Source organism: Anopheles gambiae, chromosome 2 (assembly GCF_943734735.2).
Source record: "Anopheles gambiae chromosome 2, idAnoGambNW_F1_1, whole genome shotgun sequence".
NCBI classification, from domain to species: domain Eukaryota; kingdom Metazoa; phylum Arthropoda; class Insecta; order Diptera; family Culicidae; genus Anopheles; species Anopheles gambiae.
Genome location: NC_064601.1, coordinates 83,937,391 through 83,962,274, shown reverse-complemented (window position 1 = coordinate 83,962,274; position 24,884 = coordinate 83,937,391). Strand labels below are relative to the sequence as shown.

The window sequence follows — 24,884 nt, the reverse complement described above, 5'->3', positions numbered from 1 at the left end:
TATCTTGTTGGTATACTCCACACTATGCTGAAGTGTTTTTTTATGTAACAGAAACATAACGGTACCCCTGCCAAAACAGGACAGCCCGTACAGAGTGCCAATTAGCAAAGAGCAGCTAGCTGTGCAGGCAATCATTTTTAGGGGCGTATTTTTTTTTTTCTCCGTTTGTTGCTAAATTATTTTTATCCGCACTGTCCCGCCGTAACTGCCAGAGCTCTTCCAATTGGAGAGAAATGTTAAAAGTCGTCATCAACCGGCCCGCCGGGTCGCGAAGAAGTGCGCTGTAAGTGCCGTGCTCGCAGTCCAACCGTTTACAGGCCCGCACTGATGCAACTGACCGTCGTCGTCCTGGCACGCATTCAACACATCGCACAGCGTTCGATCCCAGCGCAAAGTAATAACAAGCAGACACGAGCGGGGTGGCAAACTCCTCTTCCCCAAGTGCAATTGAAAAATCGAGGTCAGTTCGTTGTTGAAAGAAAGCATGGCCCCCGAATTTTTAATTAAAACATTCAATAATCACTAACAGGGTTCAGTCGCGTTACTACAAATAGAAAGAAGTGTTTTATATCAATTTAAACAATTTTAAATGTTTAGCTACGTCGGTAGAAACATCATTTGTTGATAACTGCGCCGCCTTGAACGATCAAGGTAGGCAGAAGGTGCAAACGATACTTAAATCCTCGGCCCTATTATCAATCTACATATTGTCCCGTGACGCGACCTCACCCTTCAACGGACTTCGTTGCCCTATTTGTGTCAATTTATGCTACAATTTTTCACTCCTCTGGCGTACCTTTTCTTCCCTATTTTATGGTTATGATGCTTCTCGTGACGCGTGCTCCGGGAGGAGTGCCTTTAAATGCCGTTAGCCTGTTCTAGCCTGGCGGAAACCGAAAGCGGAACCCTAACAGGGGTGGCCCACCTCGTTTGATCTTGGACGCCGCGGTCAGAGCAACTTTGTGCAACATTCGTGGCATTCGTGGTGTGCCATAAATATGAGCGCGCCTTTTTTCCGCCCTCGCGCGCACACTACACGTGCCACGACAAAAGGGGGCCGGGTGTGGCTGCCGCGACCCCAATAGGGATAATGGACCGGACAAGGAAACAGAACACACACACACACACAGCAGTTCATATCCGGCAACAACGGGTCGGGAAGTTAGTGAGGTGTGAAAATGAAGTGTGCGACCAGCGCGTCGTGCGGAGGAGGAACGGTTTTAGGATTTCCTTGCTTCCGAGGGGGGTTTATCGTCAGTGGTAATGGTAATACAACGATGAGCCCAACGTTTCGTTTCCGCTTCCGAGGCGAATCTCGCGCGCGTCCGTCCGACAGAAAGGACAGACAAACAATTATGTTAATAAACACTGGCCCCGATTTCGCTCCCAGGCAAGGGGGAAACTGTTTAAATGATCCGTTTAGCCCGGAGGTTACTTTCCCTTCAGCTTGCACCGGAGCAGGACGGACATTTTTGTTATCTGATTTCTCTTCTTTCCTTGGAACAATTGGGTCGATTTAAACACTTCATTAGTAGTGGAAAATGCATAAAGAACAATATTTTACACACTTTACTGTATGCTTTCGATGAAACGATATTAAACGATATTAAATTAAAGGAACGCACAGAGAGATACATAAACGATTCCCTGTAAAGAGATTCATAAAGTATCAGAATTTATGTCGTTGTCCGTAAACCATCTTATATCGCCGATTGAGTCATTCCGAAAAGTGGTCCCACCATGGGGGGCTGCACGCACACGTCCCATCCGTTATTTTCATATTGCAATTACAGAAACGTTACGCCGCTCATCGAACCACACACACCGTGCAAGAAGCAGCACCATATTCCAACGGACAACCACAAACGGCGACGACCCCGTCTCCGTATAAATCAAATATTGGCACATTGCTCGATTTTATTGGCAATGTATCGTATGATCGAACATACACCACACACTGTGGCGCGTTAGTGTTTATGTTTGTCTGTTCCCCCCATTGCCATCCTGCCTTCACAGGTACTGCTGACTGGACAAACAGTGTCCGGCTTACAAGCAATATAAACTGTCACACCACCACGACCGACGACAACGACGACGGATGCGGAACGTTTTGGGTCGTACACACACGGTGCGCTCCGGCTCCAATCCAGCAGTTGCTCGCACACGGCACGGAGCGGAGAAAGCTAATGCAGCGTTTCGATAAATCACTGCACGCGGCGTGTGGTATCGTACGCGGGTGGTTTCCCATTTCCCAGCCCCTCATCAAATCTCGCTAGTGCGGACGATCAATTAAAAAGTTATGTCACCGAAACTTGTCACACAGAGACAAACCTCCCCATTTTCCCCATTTATTGCCCTTGTTTTATCGTGGTCATTAGAAAAGAGCTGGAACTAGGATAAAATCCCGAAACAAGTTAACCCCCCCTTCTGGATAATGATAATGAAGCGAATACGCATTGATTGCAATACCGCAATATTGCATGTTGTAGGCACAGCCCGATGGAAAGGTAGGAAACGGTGCACCTACCTCGTCACAGGCACTGCAGCGTGGCTTCAGCATTTCCGCATAGTGTCGCTCGCAGTAGATCTGGTCGTCGTGCACGCAGTAGGTCAGATCGACCAGCAGCTCATCACAGGTCGTGCACTTGAAGCAGCGCGGATGCCAGAGCGTTTGCTCCCGGAACTTCGGTGCCGTCACAGCCATCTCGCCCTGGTTGAGCGTGTCGCTGCAACCGGTGCATTTCGTCGCCAGCGGCGTGTCCTTGACATAGCCTACAACGAAAAACAATGCGGGTAGGGTTCAATATTGGATTTGTTAAACCGATTTGCTCATTTAGTTTATGATTTTGATGCAAAGTTGATGATATTATTTTAAAATGAACAAGCAATCCTAATTTTAATCCTTCCTACACTACTACCCTTACCATGCAATGAGATATTTTCAACTCATCATATCTATTCTAATTTTAGTAATGATGGATAAAATAAATTAAGGAAAACAGATTGACCAATACGACCTATATGGACCATTCTTACTGTATAAAAATGGAATATGCCATCTAATGTAAATACAAACGACATACTAATCAACAAGATAAGAAGAAGCTTCAAATGATTTTTCATGAATAAACACTTCATAGACGGGTAACTTACATTTTCTTTTATGTTTTTAGGCAATTGATCAATGATTTTAATGAGGAAAATTGATTTAATATGCTCTCTAAAGTGTTCCATCATTCTACCCTTTACCTGCTCTAGCATCTCCTGAGTTTAGTTGTAATTTCAAATTAATACTTGATCAATATGTTTAACCTTTAAAACCTTTTTTCTACTATTTTCTACCAACCACGCGATGGCACAATCCAACCTACCAATATCGAGCGCGATCTCGTTTCTGGCCGCCACGAAATCTTCGTACGAGCCACGATGCTGTTCCTCCACGTGCTTGCAGTAGTCGAGCGCAAGGTCCTGCTTTGGCAGCTGGTACACCAGCTGCTTGTCGCGGAACCGCTCACCTTGCGTGCCTATCTTGGGCACCTTCTCCGGTGGTATCACATCAAAGTATCTTTGTATCTAAAAATTGAAGACAGAAAAAAAGCAAAAACAACGTCAGTCCGTTTCATTCGTCATCCTGCAGAGTGGCGGTGTGTGCCGTTACCTTGGCCGACGTTAGAATGCCGGGCGGTACCCAGGTGTAGCCCATCTGGCGCGGATCCACCCGGGACGTGTTGGTGTCATGCTTGAAGCCGAGCCGTTCCCTCACCGTGGTCAACTGTTCGTGGTAGACGGCGTGCGTTTCCCGCGGGCATTTGCACTCCTGGCACGTTTTCCTGTTGAGCACCGGCAAAAGGAAAATGAAACAACAACAAAAACGTTGCATTAGTAACGGTCACTAGCGTCCGCCAGATGGCGGCAGTGGCAGCGTGTTTGCGCGCGCGCTCGATAGCACGTGCTCTTGCTGTTGCTGCGCTGTGTGGAAGAAACCCTGCCGTACTGAGACACCATGCGACTCCACCGCGGTCCCCGGTTGAGCAAAACAACGGCTGAGAAGCAGCGATACCGAGCGATAGAACACGAACCCGACACGAGAGAATCTGCTCAACCCAACACAGCTGAGCGATGAGCCACAGACACACATATAGCGGTGGTGGTGGTGCAAGTGGTTGCACCCGAGCGGACCATTCGGTGGTTGTGTCTACGGGTCTTTACGGTATGATTTACTAAGAGAGAGTGAGAGTATGTGGTTGCGGTACCATACACAGCTCATTAGGCGTGCTGAGATTGCTGCTGCGGCTGCTCTCAACCGACCAACCGACCGACCGGCTCGGATACCGGCGGATACCATATAAACAAGACCGCAGCACCAGAGTTACGGACCATTCGACGCTCATTCGCTCTCTGTGGGGGATCATAAAATTTAATTGAATTAGCCCCGTAATGGAGATCGTTTGCGATGGATGATGATGGTCGGACGGAGGCAAACAAGGGATTGAGAAAGGTTAATGCATCGGGCCGTGTTGGTGGAGGCAGCAGTTTCCACTTCCGATCCATGAGACGGTCATCATGGAGGCAACGGTTGACGAATGCAGTCGTGTTCGGTGCTGACGAGTGTGAGAACAAATGAGTTGGATTATTTGTTATGAACGTGTTGTTGTCACTTTGTTGCAAATTATTCAACGTTGCAGACGTCAATGCAGCGTCTTTGATGATATACGTTAGTAAGGCTCGAACAAGGATTTTTTTTTAAATTACATAAAAAACTTCTTTTCCATGACGACAAACCCACCAATTTGCTCGATCGCAACTACTTAAGTTTGAATTCCGGTCCGGTTAAACCGAGCGCAGCTAATGAGCTTGTTAATTTGTGAATACTTGTCAGAACGGTTTGCCCTTGCTTCACACACACACACACTCGGCATCATATCGTTAGCGTTGTGCTAATTTTCCGCCAACCAAACGAGAGCCAACCTTTTCTTCTCAAAATCGAAAGAGACATACGACGGCGGCGTCTTGTATTACCAGTTCTGACAAGCAGACCAGCGTCTGGGGCAGCTTCTCGCGTTAGCCGTACGATCGCCGTACGAGCGGATCAGCCTAAAGGTTAAAAATATGCCATTCATCACAACAATCAAGTGGACCTGCCACACATCGTAACGCGTCCGACGACTCAGGCGGGTCGGAAAAGTCAAGTTCAATGACAAGCTCCTCCACATAGACAAACCCGTTGAGAAATGTTCGTTTGAAGTAAATTAAAAGGAATGAAGCAATGTCGGTGTTGAGCATTATTCAAATGTGTTTTGTAAATTGATTTGGCATAATTTCAATACGATTCGTATTGATTCAAATACCTCTCATACTGTTGAAAAATTCGATCTAATTCCAAATTTAAAACAAATGGGTCCTTATTTAGCAAAAAAAACCTGAAGTCCTCTTTCTTTTTCATTGTTTTTTTTCTTCCCTTTTGTACACTAACTCCTACGTATATCCTCATCACGGTTAGTGCAGCTATAATTATCTAATGTAAACATCATCACATCACTAACATTGACACTTTAAGTGCTTAGATCATCCAACAGCCAGCCGAGGGCTTGTGGCTTTGTGCCTGTGTCTGTGTCTGTGTGTGTGTGTTTGTGGCCGAGCTTATTGGCAAGCAAGTAAGAGTTGAAACATAATAAACATTTATTTTATCGGCGTTCGCCACGATGGAATGAAGTCACTATCGAAACGCGGGAGAGGAAGATTTATTACGGCCGTCGTGTGTGTTTTTTTTGCAATGGAAAACGCTCTATATTATACTGTTCTAACGGGAGAGACATTGAAAAACTGAAGTCAATTGTTTGTGCAACGGATGTATATGTGTTTGTCAAACTAATTTAATGGTGTTAGGACGCAAAAAAAAGATAAAAAAGCAGACAACGCGCCCCAGAAATAATGTCAATTAAACGATTTCTAAACATTGACATCATTCAACATAGCGAGGGGTTTATCTTATTTATGCTCGGTTTATGTGCAATTTCTGCAGACGCGTTTTACGGTTAATTATCCCTCCATTTGAAGGGTGCCGCGCGCCCCGCTTTACCTTACGATCAGATTGTAGAGTTCCTGTTTGTTGAACACTTTGCAGTAGGCGTGCAGGACCTTCACACAGGCGTACCGCATCCCCGGCCACGGCACGACCGGGCTGGCCAGGGCGTCCCACAGTGGACAGTCCGCGTGTCGCTGCAGGTCTAGCATCGTCGTGCTGCTTTTTGTGTGTGTGGTTTTTCTATTTCCCGCTTTTTTCCGTCGGTATCACACTGCAATTACGGCGGTTTGTCGAACTTGCGATCAAACGATCACTTGTACTGCACACACACACACGCGCACACTACATTTTCCGGTGTGTTTCGTTCGTTTGTTTGTTGGTTTGTTTTGACACTGTGTTTCGATGATAGTTACTGATTGGATTCATCGCTCGTGGTCCATTAGCACCGGATTAACATCAACCCACACGGGCCATACGTTCTTTTCCACTTTTTTTTAGCCTAGAAAACGGAGGATGACCTTTAGCCTATTGATTCTTGTGGAATCACACATTTCAGAATATCAGTTGCAGTGGTATCTGTGTCTCTGTGTGTGCTTCACCTGGAAGTGGTAGAGTGGTCGCGCGTGCGTCAGAATGAAACCATTTGCCGTGCGAAATCGTAACCAGGGACGCTGGCAGGGAAACACACATTTTCCGGATGTACCGTGGGAGCTTCGTCCACTGTTTCTATGGCACGATTAATTTTTCACACATTTTCCTTAGCCCTTGGAAACATTATCCTACTACCTGGTAGGTGGGTCGTATGGTTGCGCTCTTGTGATCATACTCCCCCCCTACAGTGGAAATACACACAACAACGCTTGGGTGTGTCGAATCGAATGGGGCAAACAGGTGCAACTCATTTTGAAGGTTGGAGAATTTATGAAAATTAGGAAAACCATCATCATCATCACCGTCATCACCGACATCAGCGGGATGTTTCACCGTCGGCTGGTATATTATCTCCATAAATATCTGGCGATCGTTTTAATCTTTCGAGGAATCGATTCAACCCGAGCGCGCTCGTGTGTTGTTTATCATCCATTTGCTGTGCCCCGTTTGTGCTGGTGGTTGCTATTTTTGTTAGGTTGTTTTAAGTTTATTTAAAATATGCTTATCGTGTGGTACAACAACTGCTTTCGCTATTATTTCCTTGAAATAAGTCGCTTTAAATATAGTTATGAAAAATTTAAAATTATTGTAATTGTGTTTGTGTAAAATATTTGCAAAAAAAATCAATTCTAACCTACATTTCACCTCACGCAAAACATCAAGCAAACACACATTTCCTTAGCACGCAGAAACAGCCCCAACAACCAGCTCCATGCCGATCTGCGAACGGGTGACGATCAAACGAAGTGACGATGATTAGCGCTCAGTTTTCACTTTTGCGAAAAAAATAAACTAAGGCGCAACAAAACAACTAGCAGCACCACTTACGAAAAGTGTGAAAATTATAACAAAACAAAACGGGAAAATATGCTTTACAATTTTTTTTTTTTTGCGAATAGCGCCACGCTTCTGTGAAATGAAAATGCAAGATAAAAAACAAAAAAAATCAACCATCAAAACGTGCGAACGATCAGCAGAGCAACACAACCAACCATCAGCAAAAGCGTAGTGTGTGAGGGAGAAGAAGAGTTTGCAAGAAAAATGGCACGGAATTTGTTTTTGGACGGATTGAGAAATATTTTCCGCCACGATCACACACACACACACACACACACACACACACACCACAATCTTCTCGAACGAAAAACGGTGGGAAAATCCCCCAGTACACAGTCCCCCAATTCCTTTGCACCATTTTCCATCCAACCCCAAGACCGTCCCGTCGTCGGGTGGGGTTTTCCTTCATCATCGCCATCGTCAAACAGCATATGATCGATCGGTCGGTGTCCTCGCGCTAATGGCAAGACAAACAGTGGCCCCCCACAACCCGTTTGTCCGGTTCTGTATCAAACTGAGGTGATTATTCTTTTGCACCCTAGGAACGCGATTTTTCTTTTTTTCGCTTCACTTCCACGAGGCATAAGGAGAAGGGTACAATGGTTTATAACTCGTTCAGCGCAAGCAAGCGGAAGGACGTTTTTGCCTTCGTCGGAACGTAAACAATGGGCAAGGTTTTGCTTTCCCGATGCCTCAACAAACTCAACGCGGGAAGCCGCAACGATGTTTGATCTTTTTCAATAACTTTTTTTCTTTTTGGTGTTTTGGGGAAGCGGAAAAAGCAACGGTTTTTTTTTTTCGATTTTTCCTTTTCCCATGTAAATCTTTCGCCACGAACAGGTGCTCATTAGCCGTGGTGGTGGTGGGCGCGATCGCGCAAAGGACGATGGCACACACGCGCGCGCGCGCATATAAAAACAGAAATAAAATATCACGTGCACCAGAACCGGCCAAAACCCGGCTGCGGCTGCTGCGATTTTTGATTTGAAGTTGCGAGAGCAAATGGGGTACGAATTAGACGGTTTTATTTATTTTTCCAAGTGGTGTGGGGTCCAGTTCCAAATCACTCATCGCAAACCCCGTTGCGCACGTTTTGCGTGGCTGCGCGGTGGAAGTTATTTTACGCAACTGCTTCCTGTTATCGTTGCTCGGAATGTGAAGCATCGGGAAGGGGAGAGAGAGTATCATATTTTCCGCTATAGTTTATCATACACACCCTACCCCATCCTACCACCTCAAACGAAACGTACCCAGGATTTCATAGTGAAAAAATCCCGGTAGCGTCTAAATAGCATCACCCCGTCCTCCACCCCATCAAGCCAGCGTCGCACGGTTGATTTAGATATTTCATCCAAAAATAGACACCAAAACGTCATAAAAGTCTACCACCTACTCCTGCCCTCCTCAAAACGTGCTAGAGGCAGTTGTGAATGGCACGCTCAGACACTTCTTCTTTTCGGTCGTTTTCCTCCGTTTGCGGCTGCTGGTGGAGGTGGTGGTTGAGATTTATAAAAATAGCCATCCCTGCACCCATCCAGCCCCGAAAGCCGTGGCGGATACGGACGATAAGAAGTTATTACGCCCTTTTATCTACGGTTCAATAACAGGGTCCTCGTTAGTCCGCCCTCAGTGGACACTCGCTGGCAGCAGCAGTAGCATTGCGCTGTGTGTGTGGCCAACTACTACCACCACCGGTGGGTGATGGTTGACTTGATCGTTTCAGCTCCATTCCCTTTCGAAGCAGTTGCTCGATATACGTTCGTGAAAAAGGGAAAGCTACTGTCACCCCGATTACCATCAATGGATACTGTCAATTATCACCCCACTGGAAGGTAATGCCGCACACTTCCTTCGAGGGTGTTTCTGGCTAGCGTTTTTGTTACATTTTCCCCGTGTTCACTCTTTCCCACTCGTAGTAGTTTGTTTTTGCTGCAAGACAATGGCAAAGAAAGAAAACAAATCGTCCCAAGAAGGACAACACGATGGTACGTGTGCCTGTGTTTAGCGATTGTGTTCGTTAGGCGTTGATAGTTCATAAATTTAATTAAATCAACCTCTTTCGACAGGGCTCGATGGTGAGTCGATTTTTTTGTGTGTCTCCCTTTTTCCCAACTCCTTAACTAGCTTCGACAACGAACGACGGCGGGGATAAGGTTTGGCTCATTTCCTTAACTAGCCCGTCCAACCCTAAAATTGATCTGTATCGGAAGTGCGGCAAAAAGGGGTATTGGGAGGCAGTGTGTGTGAGACCAAACCAAACCAAAAATCGCCATTGCAGAACGGCAACGAACCCCAACCGATCGAACCAAATTCAGGCCGAATGTCATTGCCATTTGGTAGATTAGTGGGGTATATGCTGTTGTGCGGCCGATTCTCCGGACATGTGGCCGTTTTTATTGGGCAACTGGAAGGGTGGAACATAGTTTGCTGACAACAACCGGTCCAATCTGTTCTCAGCCCCGCATTAGCTGTAGCTGTCATGTGCTAGTGACCGTTAGGAACAATATTTAAGGGTTATACCTGGGCACGATTTGCTCAGAACTGTAACAACGTTTGCCATTTGTGTTACATGATGGCGGTGATTGGAGTGAAAAGTTATGATTTTTTTTTTTTTTTGCTACACCCACAAGGCACTTAAGGGCAGAATGCATCACTTTTTTTATTTATTCATTTTGAATCTGCTTAAATGACCAAGTTGTGGGAATAGTGCGCGATTTGGGATATTTTGAACAGATATTTCTAATTATTTTGTAGTGTTTAGAATCGTGAAGATTATTCAGAGTTGGATGGGTGCCAAACAAACATTCAATATTTAACCTCAATTAAATAAGATACAAGTTGTCAACGTTTTCCTTACTAGATTTCTGCTAGATTCAATCTGAAATACTAACTGAAGTACATTATAAATTCAGCTAATGGAACTTCGATTGCACACCAACTATTGAATACAGTCGGAATTCAATACTTGTACGGAATGTACATTTTTCAGGAAGAAAAACACTAGGTTGTTTTTTTTTTTTGAATAGCTCATGATTATTTTTATACATCCATTTTAAAATCCGGTTCATTCTACAATTGTTCCCTTTTTGATAAACAACTGCAGTCAACATGGATATGTGAAGCAATTTGGAAACGCTCTTTACAACTTTAAAGTCTTACTTTTAAGTTAATCTTAAATTTAAAGCTTGTATTGCATTGTGGAAGCCATCAAAGGTATTTCATAGATTAAAATTACCATAAAGATAATTAATTTCTGGAAATTTAAAATGATCACATAAATCCTAATATTTTAAGCATAAAAAATGTCCCCCATCCAATTTCTTTGCCAATTTACTTTCCAATTCCATAAACTGGCAAACACCGAAACTATCATGTTTATACCATCATGTTTATTATTTCAATTTACCTTATAAAGTAATTTAAAATATACCGAATATCGCAGTGCTTACAGAATTAGCAACGAATTTCAAAAAGTTTAAAACATTTAACGCAAAACCAGGATTATTTTTAAAATAACGGCAAATTTAAAACTTAACGAATTCCACAAACTTAACGAACTAAACGTCAGATACACAACACTTGGTAATTTGAGAAACGTCAAACTGAAACTGAGTGGCGACCGAACAAAACAAAAACATAACACGGGAAGGACGCGGAAACAAGTGATCAGTAGATAAAGCAAATTTAATTTCTTAAATCACACGATACACTACAACCGAGTGAGCAACATGGTTTCATTACAAGTGCGAGAGATTGTGGACCAATTTAACTTTGGCGATGCCCAAACCACTAACGTAAACAAAGCGTTAGCTTATGTTGATAAGAAGGCTCGGAACCGGGAGCTAGACATCGAGGCTGCCCGTTCCGAAGTGGAAAGCATCTACCTACGTGCTCAACTACAGTGGGATCAGTGTAATCGCGTCCGAGGCTCTTTCGAAGCAAATAATGTAGAATGGTTGGCTTCCAAATTCCCGACCCAGTTACTGTCCAGTGGTGCTTCTACATCGAATACAAATAGCTGTAGTCTGGCAGCTGACTACGAACAACCCAGTGAGCTTGCTGAACGAATGAAAATACGGTTTATGGAGCATTCAGAAGAGTCAGCGAACGAAAGAACATCACCTACACGAATCGCTCGTCGTGAAGCATATCGGCTCAAAGAATATAACATCATGAAACAGATCAGCTTGTTGCTACAATCACCAGGCGATCTTCTCATATCAACGGATCATTCTGATATGCTGTCCGATGAAGAAGTACTGGCATTCTACATAGACCTGGGTCTGACCGAAGCCCAGTACAAATCAATGAGCAGCCTTGTGCCTTCCCGCTTTCCATCGTTTAATGCCATCAGAAGAGCAGAAGCTTTATGTGTGCCGTTTCTTGAAAAAATTGTGACTACAGAGTGTGCAGCGAAAATGGAAATGCAATGTCTGGTTGAGTATACGGTGCGAAGAATATTGGAGATGCAGAAGAAGGTGTTGAGGGATTTTTTAACGGAGAAGCAGTTGAACGTACTCAAGTTACGATGTGTTTTCACCTACGGCATAGATGCCACATCAGGCCATGCTACTGACGTTTTGATCAGTGTGTTAGCCCCAATCCAACTTAACCTGGACGATGCGTCACATCACATTTTTTGGCTCAACGTTACCCCGCAGAGTTATCGGTTTTGTAGACCAATTTCAATACTGCTAGCGAAGCCATCAAAAGCATTAGTCCTTCAAACCAAGCACAATGTTGATGAACAAATTTCCAACCTAAAACCAATGCATATTGTTTTGGAGGATGATAAAGCAGTCGATGTGGAGTTTGAATTTGTGTTAAGCATGATCGAGGGTAAAGTTTTATCATACATGCTGGATGATTCGTCGACCACTTGCTGTCTGATTTGCTGCGCAACCCCATCAGAAATGATGGACGCTTCAATCCTGGCATCGGGTTTTATAGGGCAAGAGGAACCGTTGGTGTATAGTATTTCACCCATCCATTGTTGGGTAACATTTTTCGAGCTGCTGCTGCAACTGTCATATAGGATAGACTTCAAAGAATGGCAAATCCCGGAAGTGCAACGAACCACATTTAACGAAAGAATGAAAACCGTGCAACAGCGTCTCTACGAAGCGTTTGGCGTAAGAGTAGCAGAAGCAGATGCAGGATCTTCCTCCAGCACAAACACAATGGGATACATCAGCCGACGAGTGTTGGCCGATCCCGCTCTTGCAAGTACCACGCTCAACATCGACCAAGATCTTATCGAACGCTTCAGAAACATTCTCATCGCAATCAATAGTCGTCATCCGCTGCACCCCGCAAAGGTACAACAGTACTGCAGCGACACCTATCACAAATATCTGGAGCTCTACAGCTGGTCCCGAGTTCCGGCAGCAGTGCACAAAGTTTTAGCACACGCCGGTCAACTGATAGTACGCTCACCTGTGCGTTTAGGCTATGTTGGCAAGAAGTCTGGTGAGATCGAGCATAACTTTTTCCCTTCAGATAGGAAGCTCTGTGCAAGAACAACTTCAAAGCAAGATTCTTTAAAGGATGCGTTTGTGGAAACACTTATCAGCAGCGATCCCAAAATAAGTTCTATATCGCTTAGTAATAGAATCAAGCGTAAAAAACGAGCGGCTTATCCGGATGTAGTAGCGAGCTTTTTCATATTTGATGAAAGCTATTGTGAAACCGATGACGACGATGATTCTAATAGCGGCGACGACGATGAGGACGATTTGGATTCGCTCGATGAATTTTGGACTGAGTTAGATTGGTTAAATGAGGATATTGCGCACGTGAAAGGTTAATTTTCTCAACCAATAATTAATGTTTTGTTATGTCAAGAAGAATTAAATGTAATACGAATTTGAGTGAGGATTTGTTAAAGAAGTATAATAAAAATGCTGGAATAATACTGTGAAATGGTTAAAGATGTTATTACACAAAATTAAAAAAATAAACATTCTTATTTGGTTTATGTGCTTGGAACTTCACTATAACAAAGCGTTGTAAATATTTTTGCAAATTTTGTTTTCACCTCATAACCACAAACAATTGTCTTGTTTACATTTGCTTTCCTCTTTGAAGCGAAGGAAGGAAATTCATCATGATTTTTGCGTGTAGCTTTCCTCTTGCTCGCGATCTACAACGAGCCAAGCTATATCTGTAAAACATTCACCATGGATACGATCGACATGAACCGCACATAAAAGCAGACGCGATCGCAAATGATCGTTGTGAATTTTGTTCTAAGACGGACGTGGAAGTTAGGAAATGCGCTGTGGAAAAACACAAAAAGAGCGACGCCAAAAAATGAGGAATTATAAATCTATTTTCGCACCGACGCTGACGAGAGAAAGAAACATCAATTTAATTTGAAAAATAACAACCGAGTGGAGACAATTTTTAAACATCACACACACACAGACACATCTCTTTCCATGATGAATGTGGTGTGTCCCTTTCGCTACATAATCGTAGCGTAGTCATCCCCCCGGGTGATCGCCAATCTTGCTGATGTGAGGAGATGAGTTCTAATTTTGCACCCGTGACGTGTGGAATCGCCGCCCGCGTTCTGGTTACGGTGGCGACGATGTGGACAACGTTTGGCGAGCACTCGCTATGCTACGTGACGTCACGCCTTTCGATCCAAGGTGTGTGCGGCAAGGTCAGAGCATTGGGCGGCGATCAAGATGCGTTGCCCCGGGCCGGGATTTCGCAACAGTCTCGCCGGAAGGGTGAGTTAGTAGAGCACATACACAACACCTGACACATGGTAGAATAAGGGTGTGTGTGAGAGTTTGTTAGCACCAGCAGTGCAACATTTGGGGGGTGCATGGAGCGTGTGGGGGTGGTGGTGTGTATCAGTAAAGCCAGCGCTAAGTTCCACTGTCAGCTGTCATCGAGCCAATTTTGTGCGAACGACAACATCACCACCAAGCAGAGTGGTAGTAGTCCTCTCCGCACGCGAGATCTTCTCGATCGAGTCTCGATACAGATGGTCGTGTGCGTTCACATACACTGAGTCAATCAAATTTAAGTACAGTTTGTGGTGTAGTGTTGTAATGCGGATAAGAGTCAGCAATTAGTTGTTTTTTTGTGTAAATAAATACCATCTACACTTAGAGCGCATTAAGCTCTAACCTAATATTAAATGAGCACACACAACATAATATGATATATATTCTGCGTAATTTAAAAAAAATCCCTTTGCTGTTTGACGAATTATCTTTCAATTATCAAAAATGTTTGTATAATAACTAATGATTACTTAACCCTTTCACAACCAAGGGAAATATTTTTCCCTTCCACAAAACTCGTTATCGGTTCATAAATTATCGTTGAATCGTTATTTTTATTGACATTATGTCAAAATAAAACATATGTCCAGTATGGTAAATCTATCTCTGAACGGATACAAAGTAAAACAACTTATTCTTAATATTCTCTTGCATCATATCAACAATAGTATTTTTTTTGCATATGTAATCTTAGAAATCTTATGGTCATGAAAGGGTTAAGAAACAAATAGAAAATAATTGAATAAATATATGCATGCACATAACAAATACATAGCATCACACAAAAATACAAACAATCCGAAACATACATAAAAACAGATCATAATTTTCACGACCTATTGAAGTATCTTAGGTCCAATTCTTGTTACTGCAATCCTGCATATTACACAATATAATTTATTTATTTTATTTATTTATTTATTTATTCGTCCTGAGTCAAAGGTGTACAGCTTCTAGATAGACTGAGTGTAACCGACTCGCCGATTACCCTCGATTCAAGCAAAACTCGATGATTAAAGCATGACAAACCGCTTCCGACAAGCCGCCAGTAACGGCTCAGGCTACAGTTCTATTTAAAAAAAAAAAAAAACACACACACACGCTTGATGTTCGAAATATTTTCACCATTAATTTACAACCCTAAACAACCGGATAACGATTGACCATTTCCGATCACACTCTAAACACACAGCGCGCGCGTGCCTCATCCACCACCATCAACACAACCACCGCCCAGCAAATGTCACGGTACGGTGCGGTCGATTTTCGTCCGCAAATGTAGCACAGAGCTCATAATCTCCTTGGGCTCAGCACCAAAGCGGGGGGGAAGTGGAAAGAAAATAAACCAAATTACACGCCTCAATCGGCCCCAAAAATGTTGACAAATTCTAACGAGCTTAAGCGCAAGTGCCAGACCGAACAGTATGGCGCCACACAAACACATGACACACGACGTGTTGGAGATCAACACGTGAGTCGTCAAGCCGAGAGAGAGTGAATATTTTACATACGCTAGGTTAAATTAAAACCACCGCCACCGCGATATGTGAGACAGAACAATCTCGGGATGATTAGGAAGCGTAAAAGTGATCAACCCCTGGCTTATGTGTTGTGACAACACGCGTACGTAGAAAGATAGTTGCGCGTCAGTATGATGTCCTAGGTCCGAGAAGATCGTATGAGTACGCGAGGACGGGACTGATAGAAGTAGCGCACAGAGGGCTGTGATGAGTGAAAATATAACACTTTCCTTCGTACAAAACACACGACCAATGCTACTTAGAGTGGAGGGGATGGACACCGAAAACAAATGGGAAGATTTATTAACACAAAATGGAGTTATTTTTAAATTGAAATTGTTCACGAGCAAACATTCCACCAGCAGAACGAACGTCCGATCAGCAGCCAACGAGCAGCCTCGTCGTTTTGCATCGTTAAAAACGCGTCCCAAAACTCAAAATGTAGAGCGCGCTCGCTGCATCCGTCAATGTTTGTTAGCATTTCGGGCTGCTAAACTAAATGTTGGGCGGCCGCTATTACATCAAAAACAAAAACAAACACTGGCGACGAACCTAGAGGATCGCCAAGCAAAACGCAATCGATCGGTCGCCCCGTTTCACGTAAAGCCAAACGAGAGTTGATTGCAAAATTGGCTAGCGACACGACTTTGTGCCGCTTTGTAAACAGTCCTTCTTACCGAGGAAACATAGAAAATGAAGGGAAAATATTGTTGTTCCTGCGGCCAAGCTGCAGCAAAAAAGATTCCACCACCATCACTACAGCTCTCAGCTTAATGCATTCGCGCTTTCTCGAAGAGTCCGAAAAATCCATTTTAGCTTTATGCGGGTTAATTCGGTGAAAAAAAAACTTGGCACTAGGCACAGTAAAAACAAACGCTTATTTTGTCTCGACGAACGTTGAGGTCAGTTTTGCGACCGGACCAGCAAAAACTACAACATTATTGCCCGGGAAGCGGCGGTAAAACGTGCGCGCGGGAAAGCATTTCTCTCTCGTCGAACGCTCTCTAGCTTAATATTTCAACGCCATTCGGGGTAAGCTGCGCCAACGTAAACGTCCTGTGATGATACAAATATTGCACAAACCGCACTTAGAAATTGCTGTATTCGCGGGATCAGGGAATCGTACGCACGTGAAGCACAACGACCACACGTGGCGTTGGTGTTGGTCCGCTTCTGTACGCATGATAAAGTAAACGCGCACGTCCCACGCTACACAAACCTGTGGATTGATGTGTCCACTTGCCTTGGGGAAAATGACTTAATCTGCGTGTCCCAGACCCCACACTATACTTGCCTGCCCCGGTTTCCCCGGAAAAGGTAAGGTGGTTCTCTATATTATACCATCTGTTTCTCGTTGAACCACCACCACCACCACCACCACCGTGTGTTTTGCTGTTGATCCATGACGATCGTTTTTCCCTTCCGAGCAAGCCGGCGTAAACAATTTTCCGCCCCACTGTTTTCGGGTTCGGAATTTTCAACCACACATCTTGCGGCCAAATCTATCCAGAAGCTTCCGTATAGGAAGCCAGGAAGCTAATTATTTATATTTTTCATTGAGTTTCTTTTTGTTCCGTAGCTCTCGTTAGGAGTAACATGAACTCTGATGCATCTTTTCCCATTGGGGAGAACCTTATCATCAATCATTTGTAATTGAATGTTTATTGACTTGTAATAACCAAACTTTTCATAAGCATTTTTTTGACGTTTTAAAAAATGCTGTACAAAAAAATGGTGTAATATTTCATTGACCGTTGACCCCCGATGAAAATGTCAATCATTTATGGGCCCACGTCAAAAACTAAAGAACGTGTTTTTCTTCATTATTTTGTGAAAACAGTGAATCCTTCGCAAAACAGAGGAAGTAAATAATCTATTTTAACTAGGCGCCTCCATCGAGACACGTGCTGACAGAGGAAGGATGGAACGGTCAATAAAATGAAATGGATAAATAAGCATGCGGGTGAATAAATAAATCAATGAAATGGTTGTGCTTTTAGAACGGATCCAAAAACATTGGAAATAAATTAGAAAGTAAGGCAATTCCAAAAAAGTGATGATACAAATTGAATTAATAATTCCATTGATTTGTAATAAAAAATGTGTTAAATGAACGAGTTAGACAACAATTTTCCTATAATTGTTGTGTCTTAAGATGCTTTCTCTCTATGTTCCTCCTGAATAAAAATAAAGATGCTTTCTCATCGAGAAACATTGATATAAGTTAAAAGCTTAATTAAATTCTTCCATTTCCCTTGTTACGATCAATTCGGAAGCACATGATCGGTAGGCGCATGCAAATGATAGCATCGGAAACCGCTGTGTTTTTAGTGTGTAATAAAATAAATTAAAATCATTCCCGATTCCACGGCGCTGTTTACGATACCGCACAGTCTGGCTTGTTTACGTCTTCCAGCGTCATCAAAATCAACGAGTCCATCGGTTCGGTAGCCAAAAAGTTGATGTAATGAACCAAACCGAACACGGAACACGAACAAACAGGCAAATACAGCCCGTCTTTACGAGCATCGTGCGGACAGCAGGCAGTAGCTTGCATTTCTTCGTTTCCCGATAAAAACCCGTCTCACTAATTAGTCGGCTCCCGATCACGCGAGGATCGCGAGGGAACGCAAGTAAATCAAATTCCGGTCGGCCAATCGTTGTTGCTAGTGTCGGGGGACCCCTAGCCGAGGCGAGCGATCAGCACAGACGCTGCTGCTGGGAAGATAAAATTGCAATGCGTTGCTGCATTTTACAAAGAAAATGGGGAAGTTCTGATAAACGGTTGGCACTCGCCCAGAGTTATGCCTTTGTCTTGTTTAAGAAGAGGGCCGTAAAGTGATATGCTAGAGTAAATGTTTGCATTCTGGCTGGGGTTTTTTACGCTCTCTCTCATCTACTGCGCCGGAAATTTGCCTTTGGGGATGAATAATTTGACGATAACATTATTATTCACAGCGCAATTTTGGTAGCGAATCTGAATTGTATGAATAATACTACAGACATACTTGGTTACGACGGTGATAAAAGCTAGCATCTTAAAAGCTGTTTCTATATTTGTCTTGATTAACGAAGTATGGCAGAGATTGGGCGTGTTTTACAAAGATGGTTAAGGAATGTTTTGTTTTTATTATTTTTTTTTATCTCCACACAATGACCTATTTTTCGTCATCTGTTTAACCAAGTAACTAAACAATCGATTCATCATCTGATGCACTCGTCTCGGAAAGTAAGAAAGACGCTAGGAGAACCAGTATGGCGAACTCATCGTCGGTTGGGAAAAAAACAAAATAGATCCTACTCATTATTCATTCATAACATTGATCTTTGACCTTGACCAAGGTTGATAGAGATGAGAAAAGTACACAATACCTATAAAAATTTGTTTAGCTTCGAGGAATTCACCAAGCAAGAGGAGCTCCACTAAGTTATTGTTTGCACAAACGCTGCCGAAAATATATCAACAACGAACAACGAAAGCATTTGTTTAAATGAATATTATTTCACTATGGATATATTTATGATTTAATAATAAATTGATTATTATTTTTCATTTTGAACTTGAACTTGAAATAGTGTTAAAAAATCTCCCTATGAATAGATGAAATCCTTCGCATCTATTGAACCTGTTCTGTAAGTGGTCAGATAGGATGTTGATCACAACTAGCAAATCTCTCTAAATAATTAACTGACAAATCCGTCCAATGTTTTAAACCATAAATGTGAAAATTTCTAAGCACCATGGACAGATGAGGAGTTAATGAATTTTTTTGCTCAATACTATGATAATCAATCCATGGAAAAGTGTCCAACAATTAATGAGATTCATCGCCAAAAAATTCATTAAATCATTGCATACATTGAAACATTATCAATCGATCTCATTTTGTGATAGCATAACATGCATCAATTTTCTTTGTTTGTATTTATGTAAATTAATAAATCAAAGTCAAAGTGGTAAAACAATATTAGTCCCTTGTGGCCCTGCTTTCGCTTAAATTGCTTATTTCTTTGATTTTGTATTTTAAAATAAGGATACACTAGAGGAATAACTAGTTCGTCAACCGAAATTTGTGTTTTGTGAGTAGATGTTCTTAATCCTTACATTGATAATCTAAGTCCATCAGGCACAACCGTATCCTATACCACAGTTCAACACCCATCCATTTCACCATCTGGCTCTAAAATGACTTAAATATTCTGAGCAGTTCTTCGTATGAAAATAATATACTACTAACACACGATTGCACCACCAACACAGCGGGTGTCAGTTGACAGGTGCTTGTGCCGAATTGCTTTCCAACCGCTTTACTTTTTTACTGTACCATTCTTTCCCCCCTTTCACACTAAACGACGCACAAACACGGGTACAAACAAACCCTCAAAATGTTGCTCCGATTGTCATCATCAACTGCAGCAACAATAACCTCGTGGTTTGGACGGAGGTCAACCACGGACGCGGGGCAGTACCGGGGCAGTCGAAATCAGCGCCATCACACTTCACTAGAGACATGACGATTGTGTCGCCGTGAGGGCCAACACAATTTTGTATGAAAAAAATGAAAGAAAAAAAAACATAACAAACGCACCGAGAGACACCGATACAATGCAGCGACACTGCCGACCACTTTCCCAACGCGATCGTAAGGTTACCCTTACCCCCATCCAACCGTACAAACACACAGAAACACGGGGTATATCGTTAAAGCGCGAACGTAAACACAGAGCGCGGGCGGTGCAGGGACAGGGCCGCTTGTACGCGCGACCAGCCGCGGAACGGAAAATTAGTTCAGCATTTATCACCTACTCACACACACATGTACACAAACTCTTTAAGAAAAAAAAGAAGCAGTGTAGGAGGAAGAAACGGTGTCTCGGCATCTCGCTGCATGCCGCCCCGCGTGTGTAGATGTTGTGTCATTGCGAAACACCTTGCCAAAGTGATGGTGATGGTGGTAAAGTGGACAACAGAAGGAGGAGAAGGAGTATGTCACCTCTGCATGTACTACACCTTTATGTGCAACTCCGGCGCATAGCCGAATGCGGTGCACCACACTCAGCCACTTCCATACCGGACCGGACACCCAACGCGAGGAGTGGTACAGGTGGTGGTAGTACAAGGGATTTAATTGATTAAAACACACACACATACCTTGGGCAAGTGCGATGCCGTCAACGGAGCGGGAGCCCGCTTAGAGAATCGTGCCCGTGATTAGTGATTCAATTTGACGCCAGTATCTAATAAACTTCAACACGGCACACAAAGTGCGTCCAATAATGCACCGGGGAAGGGAAGGTAAAAGTGGGGAAACGACGGTGCAACGACAAATCGGATCAGAGATGTCGAGTGGCTGAATCACGAAGGGCTTGTCCTGGTATGGGACAGACACTCTCTGTACAGAACGGAAGCGAAACAACGCGCCACAGGGGTGACGGCATCGCTGAAGCAATCCTGTGCCAGAGAGAGAGAAAGACTCGATCGGCAAAGACCGATATTAAAAATTGATCGCATTGAATACCCATTATGCATAACATTGTACTTCGCAATTCATTTAAGACCAGAGTCTCATTGGAAACCAATCAAAGTTAAACATCTTAAATCTTCATGGACAAACGATGCAGCTCCGATGCGGAGGGGTTCGTTGCCAGCATGTACGCTTTCTCAGAAAAAAAACACCCCCGATAAAGCAGAAACAAAAAGCATAACAATTATACTTTAATGCAGTCTACACCACCAAGCCCCTCACTCATTCGTCTGTGTGTACGATAAACAAATGTTTCTTCCCGCTATCATTGCGCCCTTGGCGTCTTTGGCGTCATGTTCCCCCCGACGTGACACACCCGCTGGCCGAGCAGAAAACCATGATTACGCTTTGTTTCTCACACGCAAAATTGTGCCACAACACTTCCTAAAATACACACACAGAGGACAGAGACACGCACGCTAGGCAAACGCATACAGTGACGCGGGCACGATCAAGTGCAACTGACACGCGAATGATCGCGACTTGCAGCACAGCACGTGGTTCCCATGCTTCTTTTTTCGTTTTGTTTTCTATACCTAAACACGCCACACACTCACACGCACCAACATCCCGCATATACGCACACAAAGTATAACGATATTAGCACATGTGGGAAATTGTGTGAAAATTTACTTTCAAAGATCAGTTAGATACGATCGTGCACGCGGGCAAATGATTTCGCGAAAGAGAGCGATGAACGCACGCGACGACCACGCGAAAAGAATGCTCGAAGCCGAGCATCGTTTTGATGTGCATAATGTTTGCTTTACCGTCGCGATTTATCCCTTGCTTTTTAACCTTAAACCACACATCATCAACCTCTTCACTACCTCACCGAACACACAACAAAATATCGCCTTGAAAACTGTCACACACGCAGAAAAGATAACACAGTGGGTCCTCCCGCGACCAATCTTGGCCACTGACGATAAGCACTGCGCGTACGGTAAACACACCAACCCCTCGAAGTGCAACACACCGGGAACAGCAGCAGCCGGGCGCTCTACCTCCTAGGTGGCCGGGCAATATAGTCGCGTCCACTTTTAGATCGCGCGCGCGAACGCACAACGCACACGGCGATCGGTTTCGTTTGGCTGACACTCAGCTAGTAACGCCCGGAACACACGCGTGGCCACAAGTTGGTGCGCCGTTCGTGCGACGACTAACGAGCGAGTATAGTGCGCGCCACGGCTAACCGTCCCGGCGGTGGCAACCCTATCTCGGGTTCGTGCTCGGGTGCGCTACTGCTACCGGTTGTGGGGGTAACACCACGTGAACGAAGGGGGGAGGGAGAGTGGGAAATCCGCACACTTTGCGACACTCTCTTCTAACTCTCGCGCGGACAGCTGTGCCATGCTCGCTCTCTCGCGGCAGCTGCCAGCAGGCATGATAGCACGAGCTACGCAAAACCACACAAACAACGTGGTCGTCTGCGACGAAGCAGCAAAGACATGAAGAAAAAATTGCCGGCAAAATTCACGAAACGCGTTGAATCATCCGCTTCCCCAAAAAAAAAAAGATACCCGAGAGAACGTTCTTTACATCATATGCTCTCCTCCTATCGCTTTGCAACGCAACGCTCTGTAACGAGTTCTCTTAAGGTAGCAAATACACTTCAGAACTGAAACGCGAAGAAGCGGGGTGACACCATCGGGCAATTAACACCTTCCGAACGATATGCAATGCCCCAAAACCCGACCGTGGTCTTAATAATCATCGACTTACCACCCCACCCGTTCCGTCACAGTTTTCTTATCGCTCTTTATCGCTAGGAATTCGCGGCCAAAGTTTGCCAACTGTTGTGGAAGGTAGGATGATAAAGTGCAGTATTGCGGGGCGTTCTAAAATTAAAGTGTTCTGTCAACAACAGCAAGCTTTGTAAAGCGTACGTTTGCATTTGAATTTCTAAGCAATTTCTAGGCTTTTTTACATTTTTATTATTAAATTTAGAACTTATACAAAAAATAGTAAACTGATTTTAAGCAATTGTAAAGAATTAGCTATGAACAAGCTAGAAAATAAAACAAAAAGCCCTTGCATTCTTCAAATAAATAATTAGGAATTGCTTAGACTTGGGCGTAATATTTTGTAAGATAAATAAATTGTAAGGCTTATCATCAAAATAATGTATTTTCTCATACTGGTAAAATATACACTAATACCAACTGATTACAGTAAAGTGTTAATTGTTCGGCATAACAAATTCCGAACTAGTACGAGTTATTAATGATCTTATTCAAGTGATGTTTAATGACATTATTTGGTCTTCTTCTATTCAGCGTAACGTCCTACGTGAACATGCCGGCGCCTATACAGGCTTTAAGACTAATAAATACCACGCAGCCGGATAGATAGTCAGTCAAAGTCAAGTCCTTGCAACGGTCCATTCTAGGCTTGAACCCATGACGGGCATGTTGTTATCGAGTCGTTCCAGTTGACGACTGTACCACAGGACTCCCCCGACATTGTTAGGTCATATTTGGAAAAAAATGTTGTCTCGAGCGCGATATTTGCTATTTTATAGCAAAGTTTGTAAGTTATGATGGCCTTAATCTTAATATTGTTACATATTATTCCATACACATGACATGGAATAAAATTTTACAGTATACATTTTTCGGTTAAGTTATTAACACGTCATTCTGTATTCTAATATACTAACGCTTAAATAAAATTGGTATGAGTTGAAAAAACATGCCGATTATGTTTAGTGCTTTTGTCACTTTTTCCTCACAAATTTAGTGTCTGTTAAATGTTATACAATTTAACTGTATTTGCTATAATTCCTTATCATAAAATATGCTTATATCGATATCGATTGTACATCCATATAAAACCATTTTCTTTGCTTAATATAAGCTTCTGACTTTCCTCTTGATCCAATAAAAAAACAAAACATTTAATGATTAAAGTTTAATCGAAATTTTCAAACGATCAATTAATTATCATTAGTCAGATTAAGAAAAGAATGCTGTTTACCTCTAGCACAAACAGCAGGATGGCGCGAAAACGAATACCTGCGAGCTATCTATAAAAGAGAGAAAACTTTTCCCTCGCCCGGTGAGAGTGTTCGGGCAAAACCCGAACAACCGCATGGCATATCGGTCCGCTCGACCACTCGCTCTCTCCCAATCGTTCTCACCACAGCGATATCCCATCCCATTTTGGGGGGACGATTAATTTTCCACCCGATTGAAACTGCCGCCCCAGAAGGTGCAGCAGCAGCAGCAGCGTGATGCTCATTTTTCTCATCACAAATCATGTACACTACCCGCCGAATTGATACACGACGGCGACCGCACGCAAGCACGCTCGAACGCACCGATCGAAATGTGCAGCTAATCGTCCTAACTAATAGGCTCGGCGTCACGTGTCAACGCTGGCATCAACAGTCACAGGCACAATCGTGCCTGCTAACATAGCATGTCAATGCATGGGCATGCTTCGCCCCTCTGCTGATCATTGCTCATTAAAGCAATTAAGTGCGGCAAAAAAGTGTGTGCCTCGCTGTACGCTCTTTTCGGTG

The 24,884-nt window shown here is 43.5% G+C and overlaps 1 protein-coding gene across 14 annotated transcripts in view; it reads right to left on the bottom strand.

The window, feature by feature from the left end:
• The window catches only part of LOC1276101 (four and a half LIM domains protein 2), a 94,039-nt gene that overhangs the window by 52,260 nt on the left and 16,895 nt on the right, over positions 1 to 24,884 (bottom strand). For 2 of the 14 annotated variants that reach the window (XM_061643155.1, XM_061643142.1), the window contains 3 exons: positions 3,659 to 3,830; positions 3,372 to 3,573; positions 2,528 to 2,772 (listed from right to left, as the gene is read on the bottom strand). In XM_061643155.1, the coding sequence (XP_061499139.1) occupies positions 2,528 to 2,772; positions 3,372 to 3,573; positions 3,659 to 3,830 (619 nt within the window). Of the gene's footprint in view, positions 1 to 2,527; positions 2,773 to 3,371; positions 3,574 to 3,658; positions 3,831 to 6,079; positions 6,560 to 21,894; positions 22,600 to 24,884 lie in introns of those variants that run through there. The other 12 variants (XM_061643151.1, XM_061643143.1, XM_061643145.1 and 9 more) reach the window with 12 other exon arrangements.